The sequence below is a fragment of the Eleutherodactylus coqui genome, chromosome 10 (assembly GCF_035609145.1).
Source record: "Eleutherodactylus coqui strain aEleCoq1 chromosome 10, aEleCoq1.hap1, whole genome shotgun sequence".
Taxonomy (NCBI): domain Eukaryota; kingdom Metazoa; phylum Chordata; class Amphibia; order Anura; family Eleutherodactylidae; genus Eleutherodactylus; species Eleutherodactylus coqui.
The window spans coordinates 113,493,605-113,514,720 of record NC_089846.1 but is presented as its reverse complement, the minus strand read 5'-3'; the positions used below and the strand labels follow the sequence as shown (position 1 = coordinate 113,514,720).

General features: G+C 43.3%; 1 protein-coding gene across 1 annotated transcript in view; it reads left to right on the top strand.

Annotated features, from left to right (window-relative positions):
- Window positions 1-21,116, top strand: part of DCX (doublecortin) — a 127,429-nt gene that overhangs the window by 45,132 nt on the left and 61,181 nt on the right. Inside the window, exon 3 of the mRNA XM_066579873.1 lies at window positions 3,101-3,441. Coding sequence (XP_066435970.1) covers window positions 3,101-3,441 — 341 coding nt within the window. The remainder of the gene's footprint in view (window positions 1-3,100; window positions 3,442-21,116) is intronic.

Here is a 21,116-nt window from a genome sequence, read left to right as displayed (position 1 = left end):
ATGACAGGACACTGAAAATGAATACTTTGAATTACTTATTGCAGTTGTAGCCTGCTGCCTGCTTTTTGATTCAGACTGTTTCTGTCTTGGGGTTCTCTTGGTCTGTGGCCTGACACTTGGCTTGGATTAGCGACCCTCTAAGCCCTGTGAGCTGGTAATATATGATCACTCAGTGCACCTAGATGTTATACCAGCCAATGCATCTATATAAATAGATAAACTACCCACTTTATTATGTGAATGTATAGATAGCCAGCATCTCAGCCAATCTGTATCTAGACTGCATCTGCTCAGGGCCCAGCAGGGAAATCGCCTGTTCCCCTTTGGGCCAGTCTGAGATGGATCCAAGTTTAACATGACTTTTAACTAGAGATGAGCGAGTATACTCACTGAGGACAATTGCTCGATCGAGCATTGTCCTTAGCGAGTATCTCCCCACTCGGCAGAAAAGGTGCGGCTGCCGGCGCGGGTGACAGATGAGCAGTCAGCAGGGGGGAGCGGGGGGGGAGAGAGGGAGAGAGAGATCTCCCCTCCGTTCCTCCCCGCTCTCCCCTGGGGCTCCCTCGTTCAGTTTCTGAATGCATAAAACTGAATGATGTATCGTTCCGTGTAAACTTGTGAACAACTGCCTGCTTACTGTGAATGGAGGCGGGTGGGCCGGAACGATCCTCATCCCGCTCCGCCTCCATTCATTAGCGATGTTCGTTTCTGTGTAAAAGCGCAGGTACAATCCCTGGGACGGCCAATCCGGCATCTGTTGCCCAACAGATCGTCCTGTGTAAAAGGAGTCTAAATTACCTTCTTTTCCAAACTGAATGAGCTCAATGTAGAGTGGAGTGCAATTTTTTTATGTATCCTGTAATAACTTGGTCTTTGTTACTGATATAATGTAAATATTACATTGTTCTGGCTTATTGAAGTATTTATTATATTGTGAAAGCATATAGAGAATGAGACCGTCAGCATTCTTAATCTTATCTGCTAAGTCAAGAACTTGTCCTTTGTCATAAATCGAACGTCATTCATTAAGGTCCACTCAACAGTTCCCTAAAAAAGGGACCTGTACACCAAAAATCCTTCTTCAGTGGATGGTTACGGTCCTAAATAAACCAAGAGATGTAAATAACCAAATTAACAATCCCACAACTGAGCTACGTTTACATTTTTTACTAGAGATGAGCGAGCATAGTCGCTAAGGGCAACAATTACTCAAGCGAGCATTGCCCTTAGCGAGTACCTGCCCACTCGGAAGAAAAGATTTGGCTGCCGGCACGGGGGAGCGGTGAGTTGCAGGAGTGAGCAGGAGGGAGTGGGGGGAAGAGAGGGAGAGAGAGATCTCCCCTCCGTTCCTCCCCGCCCCCCGCCGGCACCCGAATCTTTTCTCTCAAGCGGGCAGGTACTCGTTAAGGGCAATGCTCGCTCGAGTAATTGCCCTTTGCGAGTATGCTTGCTCATCTCTAATTTTTACCTCTTACTACCACTTAGTAATGAATTAGAACCACTATAGCTAGTAGTCCTGCGTAACCACATTGATCGGCTATTTTTTTTTTATAAAGAAATATACATTTCCAAAAATTGAAACTAGTTTAACTTTTATATATCGTCTCCTTTTATAAAGCAAAAGATTCCAAATGCAGAAAAAGAAACAAAAGAGGGTGAAAGGCGAAAGCTTTTCTGGGATCCGAAGAGACCCAGTCCATAAACTATAGGCCCTATAACTACTGGTTTGGGGCTTAGTGGTACTACTACCATTATGGGGATTTGTGTTGGTGTATAGTTTTGTGTCATCAGCAGTCTGAGCCATAGGTGACCGAAACAGAGCTATGGCTGACAATCCCCAGCATTAGATCCTATAGAGCTAGGCAAAAAAAATTGGAGCAAGGGGTGTAAGGGCACTTTGTTTCCCCGAAGTTCTTGTTTTCTTTTTTTTTCAACTGCTGATGATGTGTGTAGTGTGCCAGAGTGGGAGGTTAGTGTCATGGTGGCAGGAATAGTAAATGTCCTTCTTCTACCTGGCTACACTACAATGACATGGTTGGGAGATTGATGTTACAAGTTGGCCTCTGCTCCCTGATATGATGTCCTGCTGTAGTGCAGTGTGTGTCCCCCAGTGGAAGAGAGTCTAATGAGTCAGGCAGGCAGAGAAACAGATAACTCTGTTTATTTAACATCCAGGCGATGAAATATGTAATGTCCATACAGTCTAACCCTTCAAATCCTGTTGAAGGTGGTGGCTGGAAGTGCTGCTACCTTTTTATCAGTTCTGGGTTTTTCACAACAACCCCAGGACAATCATGCAACTGCATTAAGAACCTTTCTCCTCCAAACATAATATACATTAAATTGCTGTAGAACTGCAAAGGTCTATCCCTTAAACCAACTGACTTTGCACTTGTCACTACACCTGCTGTTTATCTTCTCCCACTGTTGGAACATTGCTGGGTCTTTGCTCTTCTCCCTCTTGAATCTTCTAGCGTAAAACTGATTAGCTGAGAGTTAGGAGGTTAGAAGAGCCGAGTCTCTGGGGCTGTTCCATCTCCTTTTAAACTAATCTTTATCATCTACTAACCACCAGCTCTCAGTTTAGGTAATAATAAAACTATTACAGTATAGAAAACAGTTAAGACATTTCCCAGAATCTCATTATTATGTAGTGATTAGAGATGAGCGAGTACGCTCGGATAAGGCAGTTACTCGAGCGAGCATCGCTCTTCTTGAGTAATTGCATTCTCGTCCGAGCAGGCTTGGGGGGTGGCGAGGGTGAGCAGGTGGTGGCGGGTGGTAGCAGGGGGGGGGGGAGAGGGAGAGACAGACTCTCCCTTCCGCCCCCCTCCCCGAGCCTGCTCGGACGAGAATGCAGTTACTCAATAAGAGCGATGCTCGCTCAAGTAACTGCCTTATCCGAGCGTGCTCGCTCATCTCTAGTAGTGACTATTCTGGGTCACTCACTACATAAGCAAATAATATATTATGTAAAATAGCAATAAACTGGAATCTCTCCATAAAACTAGAGATGCACTACATCTACATGCATAACTGACAATAAAATGAACTGGTTATATAGATAATTGAATTTCTACTTTTGTATCATATATTTTAGGAGGAAGCTATGTTTGTTCATCTGACAACTTTTTCAAGAAACTAGAATATACAAAGAATGTCAACCCAAACTGGTCCGTGAATGTGAAGACTTCCGCAGGTCAAAAAAGCCCACAGTCTCTGGGTAGCTGCAACAACGCCCAGTCCAGGGAGAACAAGGACTTTGTCCGTCCCAAGTTGGTCACTATCATTCGTAGTGGAGTAAAGCCTCGTAAGGCTGTTCGTGTCCTACTCAACAAGAAGACGGCCCATTCCTTTGAACAAGTCCTCACTGATATCACCGATGCCATTAAATTGGAGACTGGTGTGGTCAAAAAGCTGTATACCTTGGATGGAAAACAGGTAGGCGGAGATTTAGACAATTACTGATATTCTTTTGGATTACTTTTTGATTGTAGCCAACTGTCGGAATTGTCCATCATCCTTTCAACTAAAATATGGCAAGCATGATACATTTCCACTGGACACAAACCGTGAATCACGAAAAACTTCTACCCATTAGAGTGTTATAAGAAATTTGCATTGATCTCCTGTTCCAAAATTGTTCTTTCTGTGATGTGCAGATCTTAAGGGCTCTCTTATCTGCTTTCGTCATTCTATACCATAGGCAAAGAAAGTAGAACTTTGTCACAAATGCTAATCAGATTAAGGCCGGCCTCACACGAGCGTATGATCTAGGCGTATTATGCATGCTGTACCAATCTCCCATAGACAGCCGTATTGCAAATCATGCACGCAAGTAAAATCACTGCATTTTGTATCTTGGCACCTATTACATGCGCATACACGCCACGATAGTGCATGGCGATTGGCGGCACACAGCAAGTATGCAATGTCATTGTGTACTTGCTGTGTACCACTTGCGTATCTCTCGTAGGTGGCATGTAGCGAATTACGATTGTGTCAGCCTGGCCTAATTCTACATGACAATTCATAATTTCTTTTCTTCTCCGCCCTAAGAAACTGAATTACCTCCTTGTTTAACCGTTTCCAATCCACTGTCCGACATCTTCCTACATTCTGATTGAAGCTTGTACAGCTCCAATGTCAGAAGACGTCCGACAGGGTATTCTTACCGTCTATTGCCAGCCACTCTAAGGTCGGAGCCTCTATCCTGCTCACACACTGGCTTTAGCCAGCAGATGGCAGCGTTGTATAACAGCAAAAAGAGAAAGCATTTTAGGAAACCCGGAATCCAAAATTGTATTAGAAAGGGCTAAGGTAGATCCCAATATCACCAATTTTTCGAGGCATGATCAGCCAAATGAAATGCAGTATATACCCAAATCAGGGGCGTAACTATAGAGGGTGCAGGTGATGCGGTTGCACCCTGGCCCAGGAGCCTTAGGGGGCCCATAATGCCTCTCTTCTCCATATAGGGAGCCCAGTACTATGAATAAAACATTATAGTTGGGGGCCCTGCTACAGGTTTTGCATTGGGGCCCAGAAGCTTCAAGTTATGTGTCTGTGCAGCATGGTTTAGGTATGGGTACGGGTACAGATACAGATAGAGGGGGGGGAGCTCACGTTTTGCATCAGGGCCCCTGAGCCTTTAGTTACGCCCCTGACCCAAATGTCTACTCCTGTACATGCAAATTATCTATAAATTAAAATGATAAAACTTCTCATCTCAAATAGAAAATATCCCAGTGACATTGTAATCTATTTAACATGTTTTCATACAACTCATCATGCTTTAATCGAGGTGAAGAATGGCTGGTAGGAGGCAGCTTTGGTTTTATTGTAGCAGTTTTCATGCACAAGGTCTTTTGTGTTTGTATCTAATCTTTCTATGAACATTTTCCAATAGCTCTATGGTATAAAAGAGAAGTAAAAAGAGAAGACAATGCGTTTGGTTGTATAGTAGAGCACTTCAAGTAATGATATGAGTAGTATGTTCTCTGGTAGATATATTGTAATAGCAGAGTAGGCAAGCAGGTCATGTGTAATGTGTTTTACCGAGGTCACTAGTGGAACCTCATAAATCAGGGTAAACCTGCTCTCCTTTCATTTTTATATCCTCATGCACCACCAGGTCCTAATAAAGTGTAGCCAGCCATTACAATAAAGATTTAGTATAAGCGGCTTTCCCAACAAAAGAAACGTATCCCCTAATATACAGTCATAGGAGGAGCCCAGAGCCCATATTAATTAGAACATTCAAACTACATTTGGATTTTCTATCCCAGTAGCGAACAGATCTGTACTTTTCTAAAAATATCACATTTACTTCTTCTAAGACAATTAGGAAGTGCTCTTTTGGAATCTTTTGTGTTAGCTGAGCTTAAGAATGAATGTAAAGCATCTTGAAAGTATTAAGACTATTACTGAAGCAGACAATACGTTTTTTTCTTAAGATCAGCTTGACTTTTGGGATGTTGCATGGGTTGGACTGTATAATAGAATTGGGGTTATACTGATCTTGATTTGCTATCTTAAACAAAAATATGAAATCCATTGTATTTCCTCAATGCTTCTTGAGCTTAATAGAATTTAGCAACTTCCTAGAATGGGTTAATGAAGCAGGTCGATGGCGGTGTCAAGGTCGGGCAGTGATAGGCAGAGGTGGAGACAGCATTTTTTTTAACCAGACTTTACTGAACTACTGTGCAGTTAACTTTTCACTCCATAGGAAAGTATTTTGTACTTGAACATTACATGTTTTTAACCGGAGGTGATACATAATATATCTCCACATGTCTATATAAGGGGCTCACCTCGGCAAGGCAAGGCACTTCAAATTTCTCCAATGACTAACCTCTGCTCTGGTAGTACTCCATACTTATTGTCATACTCTGTACTATATCCTCGAAGGTCCATGGTATGACAAAGTCATGGTGTCACGCACCATGGGTGCTAGAGTACATCACCAATTTAGGAGCTCTGCCTCACTGCAGACACAATAGACCGTAGGTGCAAAAATACATCTCTTATCTCACATAACCTTATGTTGGCGCATAGCACCACTACTCCTGAAATGCCATGTCATCCCCAGTACAATATCATCTTATACCATAGGCACATGGCATCATTTCGTCACACAGTGCCTTACATAATTTATCGTCAAACCCTCTCTTAAACCAGTAGTCCATAAACATTGCATCACGATTCACACATAACTGCAGTCCCCTCAGGCAGGTACTCCCACAGTCCATATTAGTCAGTTATAGTCCCTAATAGTGTGAGCACACTAAATTTGGCCGGTCTTATGTGTCCTGCAGTTTTTTCGCAACTGGATTCAGGTCGATGGCACTGTTTGAGTCCAATTTGGGAAGGGAGACTCCCTCTCCTACCACGCAGTGTGATGTTATTTTTGGCCCCCAGATCATTAAGGCCCATTTGCTGACAGCTTGCATCGCTGGGCCCCTGATCATCAGGGCCCTTTCCTGCACTGCTCCCTAGCATGGGGACAGTGCTCCCATTGGTCTAGATTATTAGTGGCCTTTGCTGAAAGGAGACAGGGCTCAACTATCCTGATGGTTGTCAACCACTGATCTGTGTGAGGGAGGGGGGACTTCTCACCCCCTTACATTAATGAGATTTGCTTAATCAGATCCCATTAGAACACTAGATGGTCTCTAGAACTTAAAAGGACACTGACTTTTCACACAACTTATGCTCATCCAACAGCCTACGTGTATGTATCATCAAATTTGTAACAGACTTGCATTAAACTTTTTTTTTTTACCACTGGAAATTGAGTTTGAACTGGCAGCCTCTAGGTGTCTCCCTTCCAGTATTTTTGCAATCCACTGCTTGTTGTTAGGCATTTGGCTTTTCTAGGAACAATGACATAGGGACACTGCTAGTTTCTACATGCAACAGAGGGTGGGCATTCAGATGCAACCGTGCTGATGATTGGAGCACACTATGCAAGGCAGCATGGGAAGTGTTGGAGAGGAAGTCCCAGGTGTGTTTTAACTAGATAAGTTTGACAAGCTCTGGAAAAACTGGGATCAGTACCAAGAATCTGATACATACAAGACCTATTTACAGGCAACTTAATAGCAACCCCCATCCTTTGATTTCCATCTCTGGGACATTTAGTGTTTTGGGTAATTCTTCGTTGCCTTCCTATGGATGTGGATTGTAACCTCTCTTGTAACCCAGGTTTTAACTCTGTTTAGACAATGTTTTTTATATTTCAGTATTGTTTGACAAGCAGCAGAGTTATTTGCTTAATATTGTTTTAAGATAATTCATCTGTTAACCTCTTTCTTCTTTCTTATTGTACCCCCCCCCTCCCCCTTCGATTTAACCCATAAAGAATGGACCTATTGTCAATAGTGTGATGCTGTGTTATCTATATACAGGTGTTATCTTCCACTGGAACCCTCTCTGTGATAATAATGAGGTGACTGAGAAATAACCTCTACGTGTTAGACTATAATTAGGCGTAGTGGCCACTGCAAGAACTGTAATACATGGTGTAGTCAGAAAGCCTGATCCAGCGCTATAACTTAGTACTGGTGTCCTATATTCAAATAACCATATCATGGTTGAATAGGAATCATGGATGCACTATATAATAGTATGGTGCATGGGCTCTGGGGGCTCTCCTGGAACATGGTTGAAAAACATTGAAGAGTAGCATGTGAGAAGCAGAAATCCACTTTCCGAGTCTCTCTAAGTCCCGTGGGACTGTTATTATGACTGAAGTAAGGAAAGTGGACTGGAAGTGGCCTTCTTCTGCCATGGGGCCATCGTTGGACCTGTGTTTTTTCCAGGTACTTTTAACGTGGATCGGTACCTGAATCTCCTGCAGATGACGTTGAAAGACTTCCTGGATGATCTGTTTCACCACCTGTATTCTGCTGCGGCCATCTCTCCCCATAGAGAGGAGAGAGGCCGCCGTGGAAACGGCGATCCAATTGACATGCCGCAGCTTTGAATTCTGCGCGGCATGTCAATTTCAGCACGGCTTGGCAGCAACAGCTTCCGAGCAGCATGTAGCGAGATTTTTGCAAATCTCATCCAGTTTGCTGGCTAGGCTTGTCTTAAGATTGCCAGCGGAATTTCCGTGAGGAAAGTACAAATGGAAATTCTGTGGCAATTCCACCCCGTGTGAACTCAGCCTTAGGGCTCTTACACATTGGCAATAGATTTCACAGCAATGCGAGAGTGAGTGAAAACACATGAGTCTGAAACCAATGACTTTCAATGGTTTCATTTTCACTTGCGATCTTTTCACTCATTGCAAGTTGCTGTAAGAAAATCTGCGATATTGCCCACTGTTTTCAATGGGGCCGGCAGCAGCAGCACTGGCAACAATGGGTGAAGATCGCAAAAGAGCTGTGGAGAGAGGGGCGAAGCTACAAGGGATCTCTTACATGTCTCCCCATATTTGGAGAGATAGGGGGCAAGGCTAATGGACTTTCCCAGGGCTTCCCCGAGAGCGAGGGCCAGAGGAGTTCTCAGAGTTACTAAATATGGGGAGATATGCAGGAGATCTCCTGCAGCTCCGCCTCCCCCTTTTCCCTGCAGTGGGGGATTCCGCAGCTCTTTTGCCATCTACTCCCATTGATTTCAATGGGGCCTGCTCTGCTGCTGCCGACCCCATTGAAAACAATTAGCGATGTCGCAGATTTTCTTACGCAACTTGCAGTGAGTGAAAACCATTGAAAATCATTGGTTTCAGACTCATGCGTTTTCACTTACTCTCGCATCGCTGGAACATCTTATCGCCAGTGGGGTAGAGCCCTTATTCTGTGGGTCCATAGCATTATGATGATACTCTGTTTATATTCTTTTTATGTTTTACTACTTTTAAAAATCAAAATTAAAATAATATTAAAAACCCTTTTCTTAAATAAAAGTCCTTTTTCTCACCACATTGAGCCCAACAACTTTTTCACTGATTGGGGTGTGCGAGGTCTTGTTTTTGAGGACTGGGCTGCAATTTTTCCTGCTACATTTGGGTCTACATTACTTTTTGGTCACATTTCAGGGGTCATGGGTTTACAGTGCCCAGCGTGTGGGTTAAATAAATAGGGTTAAATACATGGCAGACCTGGGAGCTTTCACTAGGCCCAAGGTTTCCACGGCAACCATTCGCACCCTGCATCATGGGGGGGGGGGCAATGGTGAGTTGGAGGAGGAAACCCTCTCCAGCTGACAGCTTACATGGCATGATCAGGATCTGCAATTAGAACTGGCTCCGATCATGGCTGTTTGCAGCAGGTGTCAGCTGTTACAAACAGCCTCCACCCGCCGGCTATGCAGCACTTGAGCCTGCTTCATACCCAACCTCCACTGCTGTGACATGCATGTACATCATAAACGGGTTAAGCCTCCTGCACAGCGCTGGTGTTGGAGATACGTCACCAGCAACTTGCGTTTCCAAACCCACATTTGGTGAACAGTCTATAGCGAGGTCGTTGTACATCATGCACCTACATACTCCAGTGTTAGTGCTTGCCAAGTGTTTTATAAGGAAACTGTCAATCTGGATGCTGCATAATTGCATTATTTGGATTCTAAATGCTACTCCATAAGGGCTGCCTCAATATAAGATTTCACAGGACCCCGGCTAACCTGAGGCTGAAATAGCTCATGTATGCAGCACAGCCATGTGCGCACGATGGGTTCAGTAGAGTTTCAGAAATGACATATTATAACAGAAAAGTTCCCTCCACTATATGTGCTATGGGAAACATTTTACAGTATATGAGGGGGAACCCGAAAGAGACAGGAATCTTCTTCTGGTGTGTCAGGTATTACTAGTAGAGGCTTCTATTGCTCAGTGAATGTCAGCGGCACCCTTCTGAGGCGGTATGCCAGCCGACGTTGCTGAGGTAGGCTGTGTTCGGCTCCAGTAATTTTTTTTTTCTACAAGTTGTTCAGTTTTTCGCCTGCTTTGTGATGGCCGATTCACACGGACATCATGCGGCTGTGAAATTATGTTTCCTTCTCCACTGCTCAAAGCACTCTTAAAAAAAGTCACACGGAGCGAAATCGGGTGGAAATGGAGCGTTGAGTGTCAAGCAATTTTTGATGAAAAGTGGCATGACACCCTTACCTCACCTTCCGTATTCACCCGATCTCACTCCATACAACTTTTTTTTTTACGAGTACTTTGAGCTGTGGAAAATGAAACATAATTTCACAGCTGCACATTGTCCGTATGAATCAGCCCTCACGAAATAGGTGAAAAACTGAACAACTTGATGAAAGGGGAAAAAAAAATCACTAGAGCCAAATGCAACCTTCCCCAATAACGTCGGCTGGCATAAAGCCTTCCCCAACAACGTTGGCTGGTGTACCGCCTCAGAAGAGATCAACAGACATTCACCGAGCAACAGAAGCTGGAACTACTAACACCCAACACACCAGAAGAAGAACTCTGTTTCTTTTGGGTACCCCCTTGTATTCTATTTAACCCTTTCCAATCCAATTTGTGTCCTGGTTTTCCTAGGGGCTTACTCTTTTCCTGCTGTTATGCAACAGCGCTATATGCTGGTTAAAGCCAGTACTGCATGAGGTGACACGTTGAATAGGCTCCGACAGCAGAGAGGCTGGCAATATGCAGTAAGAGAACCCCGACGGATGTCTTCCAACATCGGAGCTGTACAGCCTTAAATCATCATGTTTTGAGAGATCAGACAGTGGATTGGAAAGGGTTAAGAGGGTCTACATGTAACACCTATTTGCAGCCTTCTTTCTAGTGGTGAAATAGTTTGCTCTGTTGGCAAATAAGGTCTTTATTCTGAATATGTAATCATAATGAAATATATTTTATATAAATCGAACAGACACCAGGCGTTGGGTATATTTCACATTTCCTAGAACATAAAACTTACATTGAATTCCTGGGATGAAAGCCAATGGAAATATTCATTCCTCATTTAATGTATGGAGTCACATTTGTTGATTCGACTTGCAAAATAACTCTCTCCTGAAGGAAGGAAGCTGTCACTTTAGTGTGCCCTGTATATAGACTGGGTGCACCAGGGAGACAGTTTTCTTCCTCTTGGAGTAAAGCTGTTTTGCATACTTTATCCCAGGAAGCATTGTTTTAAGGACTGTGTGCCAACTGAGTCTCAACAAGGAAAATTGGCACTGAGAGGTTGAACCTACAGGAACTCACTAGGAAGTCGCTGAAACAGCAATTCCCAATCTTTGCTGCTATTGGAATTGCTTTCTCACTGGCAAAAGCATTCTAGTAAAACATTAGGACAGTCAAGAGATCAGTATTGAAACTCCACTTGGTTTTAAAAGTGTCTTATATTCTGTAGTGAGTAGATAGATTTGCAAGGAAGTGGCAAAACTATTTCTGTAATATCAGAATACCCTGCTATGAAATGAAGTGATTTCAACAGTACTATACTAGAACATTTACTATGTAAGCAGTCCTTAAACACATTTGTTTAGGTTCACCGAAGGACAACACAGAATCTAAAAGGAATCCATCCTCAGAAAATTACTTATTGTTTAAATCAAGTTTTTATCCTGAAATCTTGCAATTTTCACTACAGCCCCAGAGCCTCAAAATAAGCTGGTGCTTCCAGTTCTCTAGAGATCACTTCTCAGCAGTCACTCATCCTCATCACAGGCTGGATTACAATGAAGGATAACTCCTCCATTGTAAAGTTGGAAGAAGATAACACAGAATCCACCATTGACAGTAGGTAAGAGTGACAGTTTAGCTCCTCCCCCGCCCTGCACAACATCCCTACGGATGTCAGGGAGCATGCCCAAACAACCTCAATAAGTTATTTTTTTATGTTTAGAAGGGAACTGTCATCACATTTGAGCACCATGAATTGTATTATGGAGTTCAAACGAGAGGGAACGGGGAGTCCGGAGACTTGCGTTTGATATTCACAACAATGTACCCAGTGAGCATCGAACTCCTCAGACTCCCCATTCTTGCACATTGGAGCCCTATATAAAGTGAGGACAATTTTCCTTTAAGAGCCTGCTATAAACCAAATCTCCAGAAGTGCTGCTTACAGCTCTGGCAAGATGGCTTCCACTATACTCCTATAAATCAAGTATATTTTAGTATATTGTTTAAATGAGTAAGAAAAATTAGGTAATGCAATCCTTTTTAGGCCTTATTAACCCTTTCCAATCCACTGTCTGACCTCTGAAGACATTATGATTTAAGGCTGTACAGTTCCGATGTTGGAAGACGTCCGTCGGGGTTCTCTTACTGTATATTGCCAGCCTCTCTGCTGTCGGAGTCTATCCAATGTGTCACCTCATGCAGTACTGGCTTTAGCCAGCATATAGCGCCATTGTATAACGGCAGAAAAGGAGTAAGCCCCCTAGGAAAACCAGGATACAAATTGGATTGGAAAGGGTTAAAGGCAGATCAGTTTATAATACTGTATAGAGTACCGATACTGTTTTTTTATCAATTAAACTACAACATTAGGAGTCAAGGGTCTTGAATCATTTTTTACTGTAAATCCCGACCTAAGAAATTACTAGGACACCTCTAAAGTGTAGAAAGCTCTGGCAACCGGGAATATAGAGGATCCTGACCTATAATGCCGGAGCGTTGAAATCCGTGAAATCATTTGAAAAGATTAATATACTTCAGCAAGCCTTTCAAAAATAGCTGAATTGACGGAACGTCAAGAATAATCTTTATATTAAGCCTCCTTGCTATATCTTCAACTTTATCAACTGCTGCAGACTCAGATTACAATGTAAATTAGACACAGACAGACATTAATTAGTGCCGGAGCAAAAACACTTGTATAAATCAGATTTTCGGCTCACCATACATTCAAGGTTTTTAAAAGCAATTTTGTTCTTAAAGGGAAACATCCTCATTTTTTATATAGTACTTAAAGAGAATGTCTGTCTGATTCGGACGGCCCCATCAGCTGTTATTGACTCTGAAACCGCCGTGTCAGTGCATTTATAAATGATGCATTGGAAGATCCCCACTGAACTCGATGGACACTTATTGTTTTTAATAAGAGTCCCCAGCGCCAAAAGCTGCACTGAGACGGGTGCAGACTAGACAGGCAAATTAATTGTCGTAAATTTTAGCTGTTCTGGGTGAGAATAGTTCCATAATGTGGCAATCAATGGAGCATAGCACTTTTTTTTCTGTATGCCCTCTTATGACATTGAAAGTCTAGTGATGCTGTATTACAGTTACATTCAAATAGGAGGTTGTATGGATCAGTAAAATGCCTGTGTTCTTGAGGTCTATGAGTTTTTAAAGGTTTACGTACGCCTTTGCACTTTTTTATCAGCCCCTTTCCTAGCCTGCTCTCCTAAGCATTCTATGAGGGGGGCATATTAAACAGTGAGGGATTTGTAAGACGCAGCCACTCAAGATTTTTCTGTAGCGACAGGAATAAATAAGCACATAGTCATTTGTTAGTTCATGTGAGTCTTCTACGCAGGGAAGTGCAGTCTATGGAAAGCAGTGTGTCATTATTTGTTACATTCACTCCAAATCATAAATGCTAAAAGAGGATAAAAGAACCTGTGATACATCTGGAGAAAGAAACTTTATTACAGAGGGCAGTGTGACAATGTGAGGAAATGCTGATCATCTCACCAGTCCCTATGCCCTAGCTTGCTGCACTTTCTGGTGCTACTATTTTTCATGCTCTGCTCTCAGTCCAGATCATCTGCTCCCCCTTCCCCATCTGCCCATAGTACAATTGTAGTGGCCCGGGGGTCCCACAGGATAGTCATCTGGTCACCAGTCCTGTAACACCTAGCTATGCTCCTAGGAGGCATAGAAGGTGCTGTACGTTGGAAAACCCCAGTTTTCCCACTTTCTTCTCAAACTTCAGCTAAACTGCTTGGCAACAGCTAGCCCCTTATTGGCTGCTTGTCATGCTATCACTGATTGGTAGAGGGGGATGATATGTTAGTGCAGAGCGGGAAAAGATCAGAGCTAGGCAGGATGTTAGGAGGAGGTGTAGACAGAAAGTGCAGGCGTTAAACAGGAAGAGGAGTAGTAGGGAGAAGTTGGGAGTGAGCAGTCGGAGGAGGAGGACATGAGAGGAGATGCAGTAGCGTGGAGTGGATATAGTGTGCTCCAGTGGAGAAAGCAAGGACTTTACAAGTTTCCTAACAAGCTGCAGTGTGGAGGATAAAGTGTGGGACTTATCAGCACACCAAGTGCCAGAGTAACCTTACTGATAACTAGGACTGTGGGAATTTCTCTGAGTAACCTCTAAGGGCTCCTGCACACTTGCGTTTTTTTCACGCGTTATAGCTTGCCTTTTTTCATGCTATATTGCTGCTTTTCTTTCACGCAATTGTCAATGGGACTTTCTAATGTTAAAAACGCACCAACTTGCAAAGCGGTTTTAACATTAGAAAGTCCCATTGACAATCGCGTGAAAGAAAAGCAGCAATATAGCATGAAAAAAAGGCAAGCTATAACGCGTGAAAAAAATGCAAGTGTTCAGGAGCCCATATGGCATGAAAAAAAGGCAAACTATGATGCGTAAAAAAAACGCAAGTGGGTTGGTGCCCTAAGAGAGAGACAGAGCGTTGAAGTTTTTCAATTGTCTTTGCATCATAACTGAAAGTGTGGAGAAACGTTATTGTCTGCTTTAAAGTGAATCTACTGCCAATCGCTGAAAAACTGGATGTGTTGTTTTTACAAAAGTTTCACTAAAGAGTGGAGGTAAACTGAGTATCTCCAGTTTGCACATCAAGGCCACCAGGACTCATGTCAATTATTTCTACACACATTCCAGGAGTCCATTAACTTAGAGATACTGGCGTTATGTGACAAATCCACCGTTTTAGTATTTAGGGACTGTCAAAACCCTTTTGCCACTGTGCGGCGACCAAGTAAGGCACCTTTGTTGCCATTGCTGGGAGAGATCGCAGAGCCACGCGTGACATCCATCTTGCTTTCCACGTGGTATCCCCCAGTTTGTCGTGCCATGCTCAGACGCTGCACAATTAGGTTTCATTTTTGGCCCAGTTCATCTCCCACCACCTTGTCATTTGATCTAGAGATAGCATTGCATTGTAATCAAGTGCACCATGCTTATCTCTTCCAGCATCGGTTCCACCACCATCGCCAATCTATCACTCACTAAGAAATAGTAAAGGAGAGATAGCACTGTGTAGTATGGAGTGGATGTGGCTACAACTTTACAGAGCAGAGGGGTGGGCGAGCTGGGCTTGTGCTTGTTCATAAGAGAGACCAGCTGATCAGTGCTATGAATGCCCCTTAGCCACAAATCTCAATGGAGGGCTACAAGCACAACAAGTATGAGGCTTTTTTAATGCATGAAAATGAAAACTCAAAGCAAAAAACAGTTAAGTGAATCATTTTTTACTGCAGGGACTAAGAAAGATATTGTTTTTTCATGCACAAAGGCTTCCATAGCCTTCACGTTTTTGAGAAGAACCTGACACTCAAAGTGATACTCAAATTGATGAAAATGTATCGAAGACAATCCACAAATGTCAAATTGTGATGTTTTGGTCTGAAAACGCAACTTCCCAGCGACTGCGGTGGTGATTCCTAAGATTTTTATTGCTGTCAATTTCATCTACGGACACAATCCAATGCTTGGTTTAACTTCAATAAATTTTCATATATTAGATCATCACTTTCTGACTGCCATGCACCTGTCAATTGAGAGTCATGCAGCCATTACATAGTATATGATTTTACAAGTGTCCTCTGTCCCATCTGATAACGTAACCTCTATTGATGGTCTTTGATCAGCCATCTTGACTGGTAACAGTGTTTGCAAAGATTTGGCCTCTGTATACAGGTGGAGAAAAATTGAGAGCTGGCTGCATGTGAGTGATTTAAAGGGGTTGTCCCGCGGCAGCAAGTGGGTCTATACACTTCTGTATGGCCATATTAATGCACTTTGTAATATACATTGTGCATTAATTATGAGCCATACAGAAGTTATAAAAAGTTTTTTTACTTACCTGCTCCGTTGCTGGCGTCCTCGTCTCCATGGTGCCGACTAATTTTCGCCCTCCGATGGCCAAATTAGCCGCGCTTGCGCAGTCCTGGTCTTCTGCTCTCTTCAATGGAGCCGCTCGTGCAGAATGCAGGCTCCATGTAGCTCCGCCCCGTCACGTGCCGATTCCAGCCAATCAGGAGGCTGGAATCGGCAATGGACCGCACAGAAGAGCTGCGGTCCACGGAGCAAGAGGATTCCGGCGGCCATCTTCACAGGTAAGTATAGAAGTCACCGGAGCGCGGGGATTAAGGTAAGCGCTCCGGTAAGCTTTCTGTACGTCCCTGCATCGGGGTTGTCTCGCGCCGAACGGGGGGGGGGGTTGAAAAAAAAAAAACCCGTTTCGGCGCGGGACAACCCCTTTAAGGGCTAATTAAATGCACCTATTAGTCATTTATGGATTTGTGGATATGCCATAAATGGTTGAGATGGACTATCCCTCCAAGTGCCTTTCACACTGGCAGAATTAGCCCACAGAATGTACTGTAAGATGTGGTCTACTCCACAGCAAAATTTGAAGGCTACTTGCAGATTTTGATGCAGAATTGATTTGAGCTGTAGCATCTGAGTAACGTTAGCCCTTAAATTATATATGAATTTGTAATTCACTTGTATTGATGCCTTGATGTAGCAGAACATGGGATGTTTCTGGCAGGGCCTAATATTCAGAGATATCTATGGAAACAGAAGCAGTGAAGAAAGACAAGTTGTGTTGGATGTCAAAGGTCACCATTATTTCAGGCGTTGGCATCTGTTGTAGACCATGTGCTTCATATAGGTCAATGACAATGGGTTACGTAATTTGCAAATTAATCCAGAAGACCACCTGGTATGGAGTCAACAGTGTTTTTCCCGGGGTGCTCACAAACACATATATTAGTAAATTAGAAAATTGGAGACATGTGAAAACTTACAGAAGAGCCCACAAGCACCTCATTACTTCCTCCTGCTAGATGAGTGGTTCATCTGTCTCCAGTTGATACTAAACAAGCACTTGAAGGGTATACAGGCGGTCACACTAAGGCTTTGTTCACACGAGCGCTGTTTTCGTGCATTATAGGTGCATGAAAAGATTGCGGCTATACTGCACTAAAGATCGCGTGAACTGGTGTATTCCAGCTATTTTGATTAACCTGTTCACATGATCGGAGGTGCATGTTATCTAGCTCCCATAGGAGTCTATGGAAAGCACGCACCAAAGATAGGTCAGGTCCTACCTTTTCTTGCACCATGGACCTTAGATGTGAGTTTGCAGTCTATGTACTATCTTTGATTGGTGCAAGCTTTGTGCATCTCGCAACCCACAAATGTTGCACAATTTTCTCGCCCTTGTGAATCCGGCCTAAGGCTTCTTTCACATGAGCGCATATCGGACGGATGTTTTCACGTGCTGTGATCTGATGCATTGGTTTCCAATGCATCAGATCACATGGGCGTATTTCCGAGATGTAAAAACGTCCGGCCAAGCCAATATAGCACAGGGCGTTTTTACATTGGAGCCAAAACATAGTTCTGGAACTATGTTTTGGCCGAAATACGACCAGCCGCTGCACGGGCTCCTATGGGAGCCCATAGCAGCGGCCATAGGTGGAAGGGAGTTTAGCAGCGTGGCTACTAAACTCCCTCCCTCTGTTCTCTCCCCCACCTGTGCAGGCTCACCTGTCTTCTTCCCCTCTCGTTTTATGCAATAGGAAGGGGCGGGGTGGGGTGAAGCTAAGCGCCGGTCCGCCCCGCCTCCTTCCATTGATGCTATGGACAAGGGGAGGGGTATGCACATAGGCTGTTTTTTACTTGAACGAGTAGTCCAAGCAAATAAATTACAGTATGTCCTATTCTTGTTACTCATCCATGAGTAAGTAGCCTTAGAGTGGATCATTAGTCTAAGACACTAAACCTGCTTTGATTAACCAGTGTTGGCCAGTCCGAGCAGTGTGTACCGTCTTAGACTACTGATGCATACTAATATACAAGTGTGGGTAAGAGAAGTGGTGCGGCCATCCTTGTCTCTCCAGGCCCGGAGGGTCACTGTACATTTAAACTCAGCTAAAACAATCATATCCCACAATAAAATGAGTAAATATTAAACGCAAGTAGAGCTGTCCTGCCTAAGCAGTCAACCAATCCTCTCATCAATATGTATCCAAGCCAGTAAAAAGACGAGGCATAGTAAAACATTACATTTTATGGGTAAGCTTTTCAGGTGGTACCCGTGTTGCAGGTTGTAGGGTCGAGGTACAGTAGAATTTGGCTCTAGGGCACAATAGGGTCAGTTCTGGGTTTTGTGTTGTTCTTTTGGATTATGTGAACCTTCTTGGACAAGTATTGTCAATCTGCCAAGGGTTGGTACATTCGATATATATCATCAGAATATGGTAAGGCCTTTCACATTTCTATTATGAGTTTTTCAATTCTTGGTATTTATGTATTTCCTTGTCTAGGAGAGGCTTTTGATGCGCACCCATTAAATGTTATGTTTTAGTTTATCTCATCTTTTTGCTGGCTTGAATAAAATGAGTGAATCTAAAATGATTTGTTACAACTCTTAAACCTCGGCTCATAGCAGGCATAAAAATAAATTCACACAGTCACACAGTCCCAGTAGCACCAGATTTATTCCCCCTGCAGCCACTTTCGGCCTCCCTGACCAGGCTCCATTTTTCAAAAATGACATGTGTCACTTTAAGTGGTAATAACTTTGGAATTCTTTTACCTATAAAAATGATTCTGAAATAGTCTTTTCCTGACACTGAATGTTAGTGGTGAATTTTGGTCGACACGTTTTGCATTTATTTATAAAAATATCCTATATTTACAGAACGTTTTTAAAAAATTTGCAATTTTCAAACTTTTTTATTGAATTTTTCTACTTGTAAGACAAATAATCATTCCATGTAAAATAGCTAATAAATAAAATTTACTGTACGTTTGCTGTATGTTGGCTGAGCTTAGCCAATCACAGGCAGCGCTCAGCCATTGAATGACTGCTGAGCGCTGACTGTGATTGGTCACAGCGCTCAGCCAATCACAGGCTATTCATTGAATTATAATATTATAATTATTATAATAATTATTATTATTACCATTCAATGAATGGCTGAGCGCTGCCTGTGATTGGCTGAGCACTCAGCCAATCAGACCAGGGATTTCTGGGGGCGGGAATTTTTCAATCCCCAGCCTCCAGAAGACAGAAGACAACTGCTGGGGCCTGAAAGAAGAGCCAGACGGCTCTTCTAGGTGAGAATAATTTTTTTTTTTTTGCTTTTTTTCCAGCTAGGGATTATTTTCAGTGAACGGCTTATATTTCAAGCCCTTCCCCGATAATCATTGCTGCAGGGGTTGCCTGCAGCCCACTGCTTTCAATGGGGCCGCAGCAGTGCCAGCCCCATTGAAAGCAATGGGATAGCATTGTGGACTTCTGCCACAGCTCTGACAGCTGTGACAGCTGTTGCAGAAGTCCATGATGTACTCCCTATATTTTCAATGAGCGATAGGGCAGATTTTTCTCTGCGCTGCGAGGCTTGAGTGTAAAAAGTGGAAATGAGTATGTAACCATTGAAAATCATTGTTTTCATAATCATGCGTTTTCACTCACTCTCGCATCGCAAGAAAACATATCGCTAGTGGTTAGGCGCCCTAAGGCTAACTTCATACTGGCGAGCGCAATATGGGGCCGTGAAAACCGCCACCATATCACACTTGCCATTCATATGAAATCCCCGAGGATGCGGGGTGATTCAATGTCAAAACAGTCACAGCAGAGATTCGCATGGTGCGATGCTGCCGCTGGTCGCATTGAAAACCATGGGCAGTGCGATGCGAGAGCACACACAATATAGAACATGCCGCAATTTGTTTTCTCGCATCGCGGTGCGATACGGGAAAACATTGTTCATGTGTATGACCCCATTTTTTTGAATGGGGTTCATATTTGTGCAAGATTTTGAAACCCATGTGAAGGCAACCTAAGGGGTTAAAAAATATAAGTCGTCCCAGAAGAATCCCACATACGCCTATGTCAACCAGTCATGGCTCTTGCAATGCGAGTATGAAAATTGCTTGGTTCTTAAGTCAAAAAAATAGGCAAACAGGCCGGTCACTAATGGGTTAATATAGAATTTTATTATAATTATTTTCTTTCACATCCATTAAGATATTAAATGTATTGGAAAAAGCCAAAGCAGAAGTGCGGACACTGGTGAGATTATCTTTGGCGCTGCCTGTGTATCCTTCATCATGTTTCTAGATGCTTCCATAGCAATGTGCTGTGTCTGGGCGAGGTAGAGGCGGCTGCTGCATCACACCTTCCCCTCTTTACATGTGCATGTATTACTGTCGTCTGGCGGCTGCAAATTCAGGTTGCTAGGAAACCGCCTCGGCAACATAAAGGGCGCTCGGCTGGATTGATCGTATCTGTCATCCTGCAAACAGCTGGTTCGCATTCGACTTCATTCTCCTCAATTCTGCATTTAAGGGGATCAGCCGACGCAATTTACTATTCGGCCTCATTCAGACGGGCGTTTTTTTTGCACACAAATAGCCGCACAAAAAGATTGCGGCTTGCGAGTTGAAAAATCGCGTGAATGAAGCTGAAGGCGCAATCTACATTCATACATAATTTGCTCGTTCCGTAGTGCGTGCTGCGTGTTAAATCCAGCTCCCATAAGAGTCTATGGGAACTCCTGCGCAGCTCGCACCAAAAATCGGTCAGATCCTATCTGTTCACGCAGCACGGACCTTAGATGCCGGCATTGTAGCCACACGTGTCCTGTCTTTTGCAGGTGCGAGTATTTTGCAAATCACTCATGTGAATGCTCCTATAGGAAACTGTTGGATCTAACAGACGCCATCTTATTGCGCGGCTATTTGTGCGCAAAAAAAAACGCTCGTCTGAACGAGGTCTTAGTTGCATATTTTGGGCTCACATGATGATGGAGGACATTTTTCCAGAACTGTAAAGATGTTGCTGCATTTCAGTTCTGAGTGTTTTCCTAATTACTAACTGATTAACCCTTTAAGGACGCGGCTTTTTTTTTTTTTCATTTTTCCTAACCAAAAAAGTCATGAATCTTTTTTTAATTTTCCATCAACACAGCT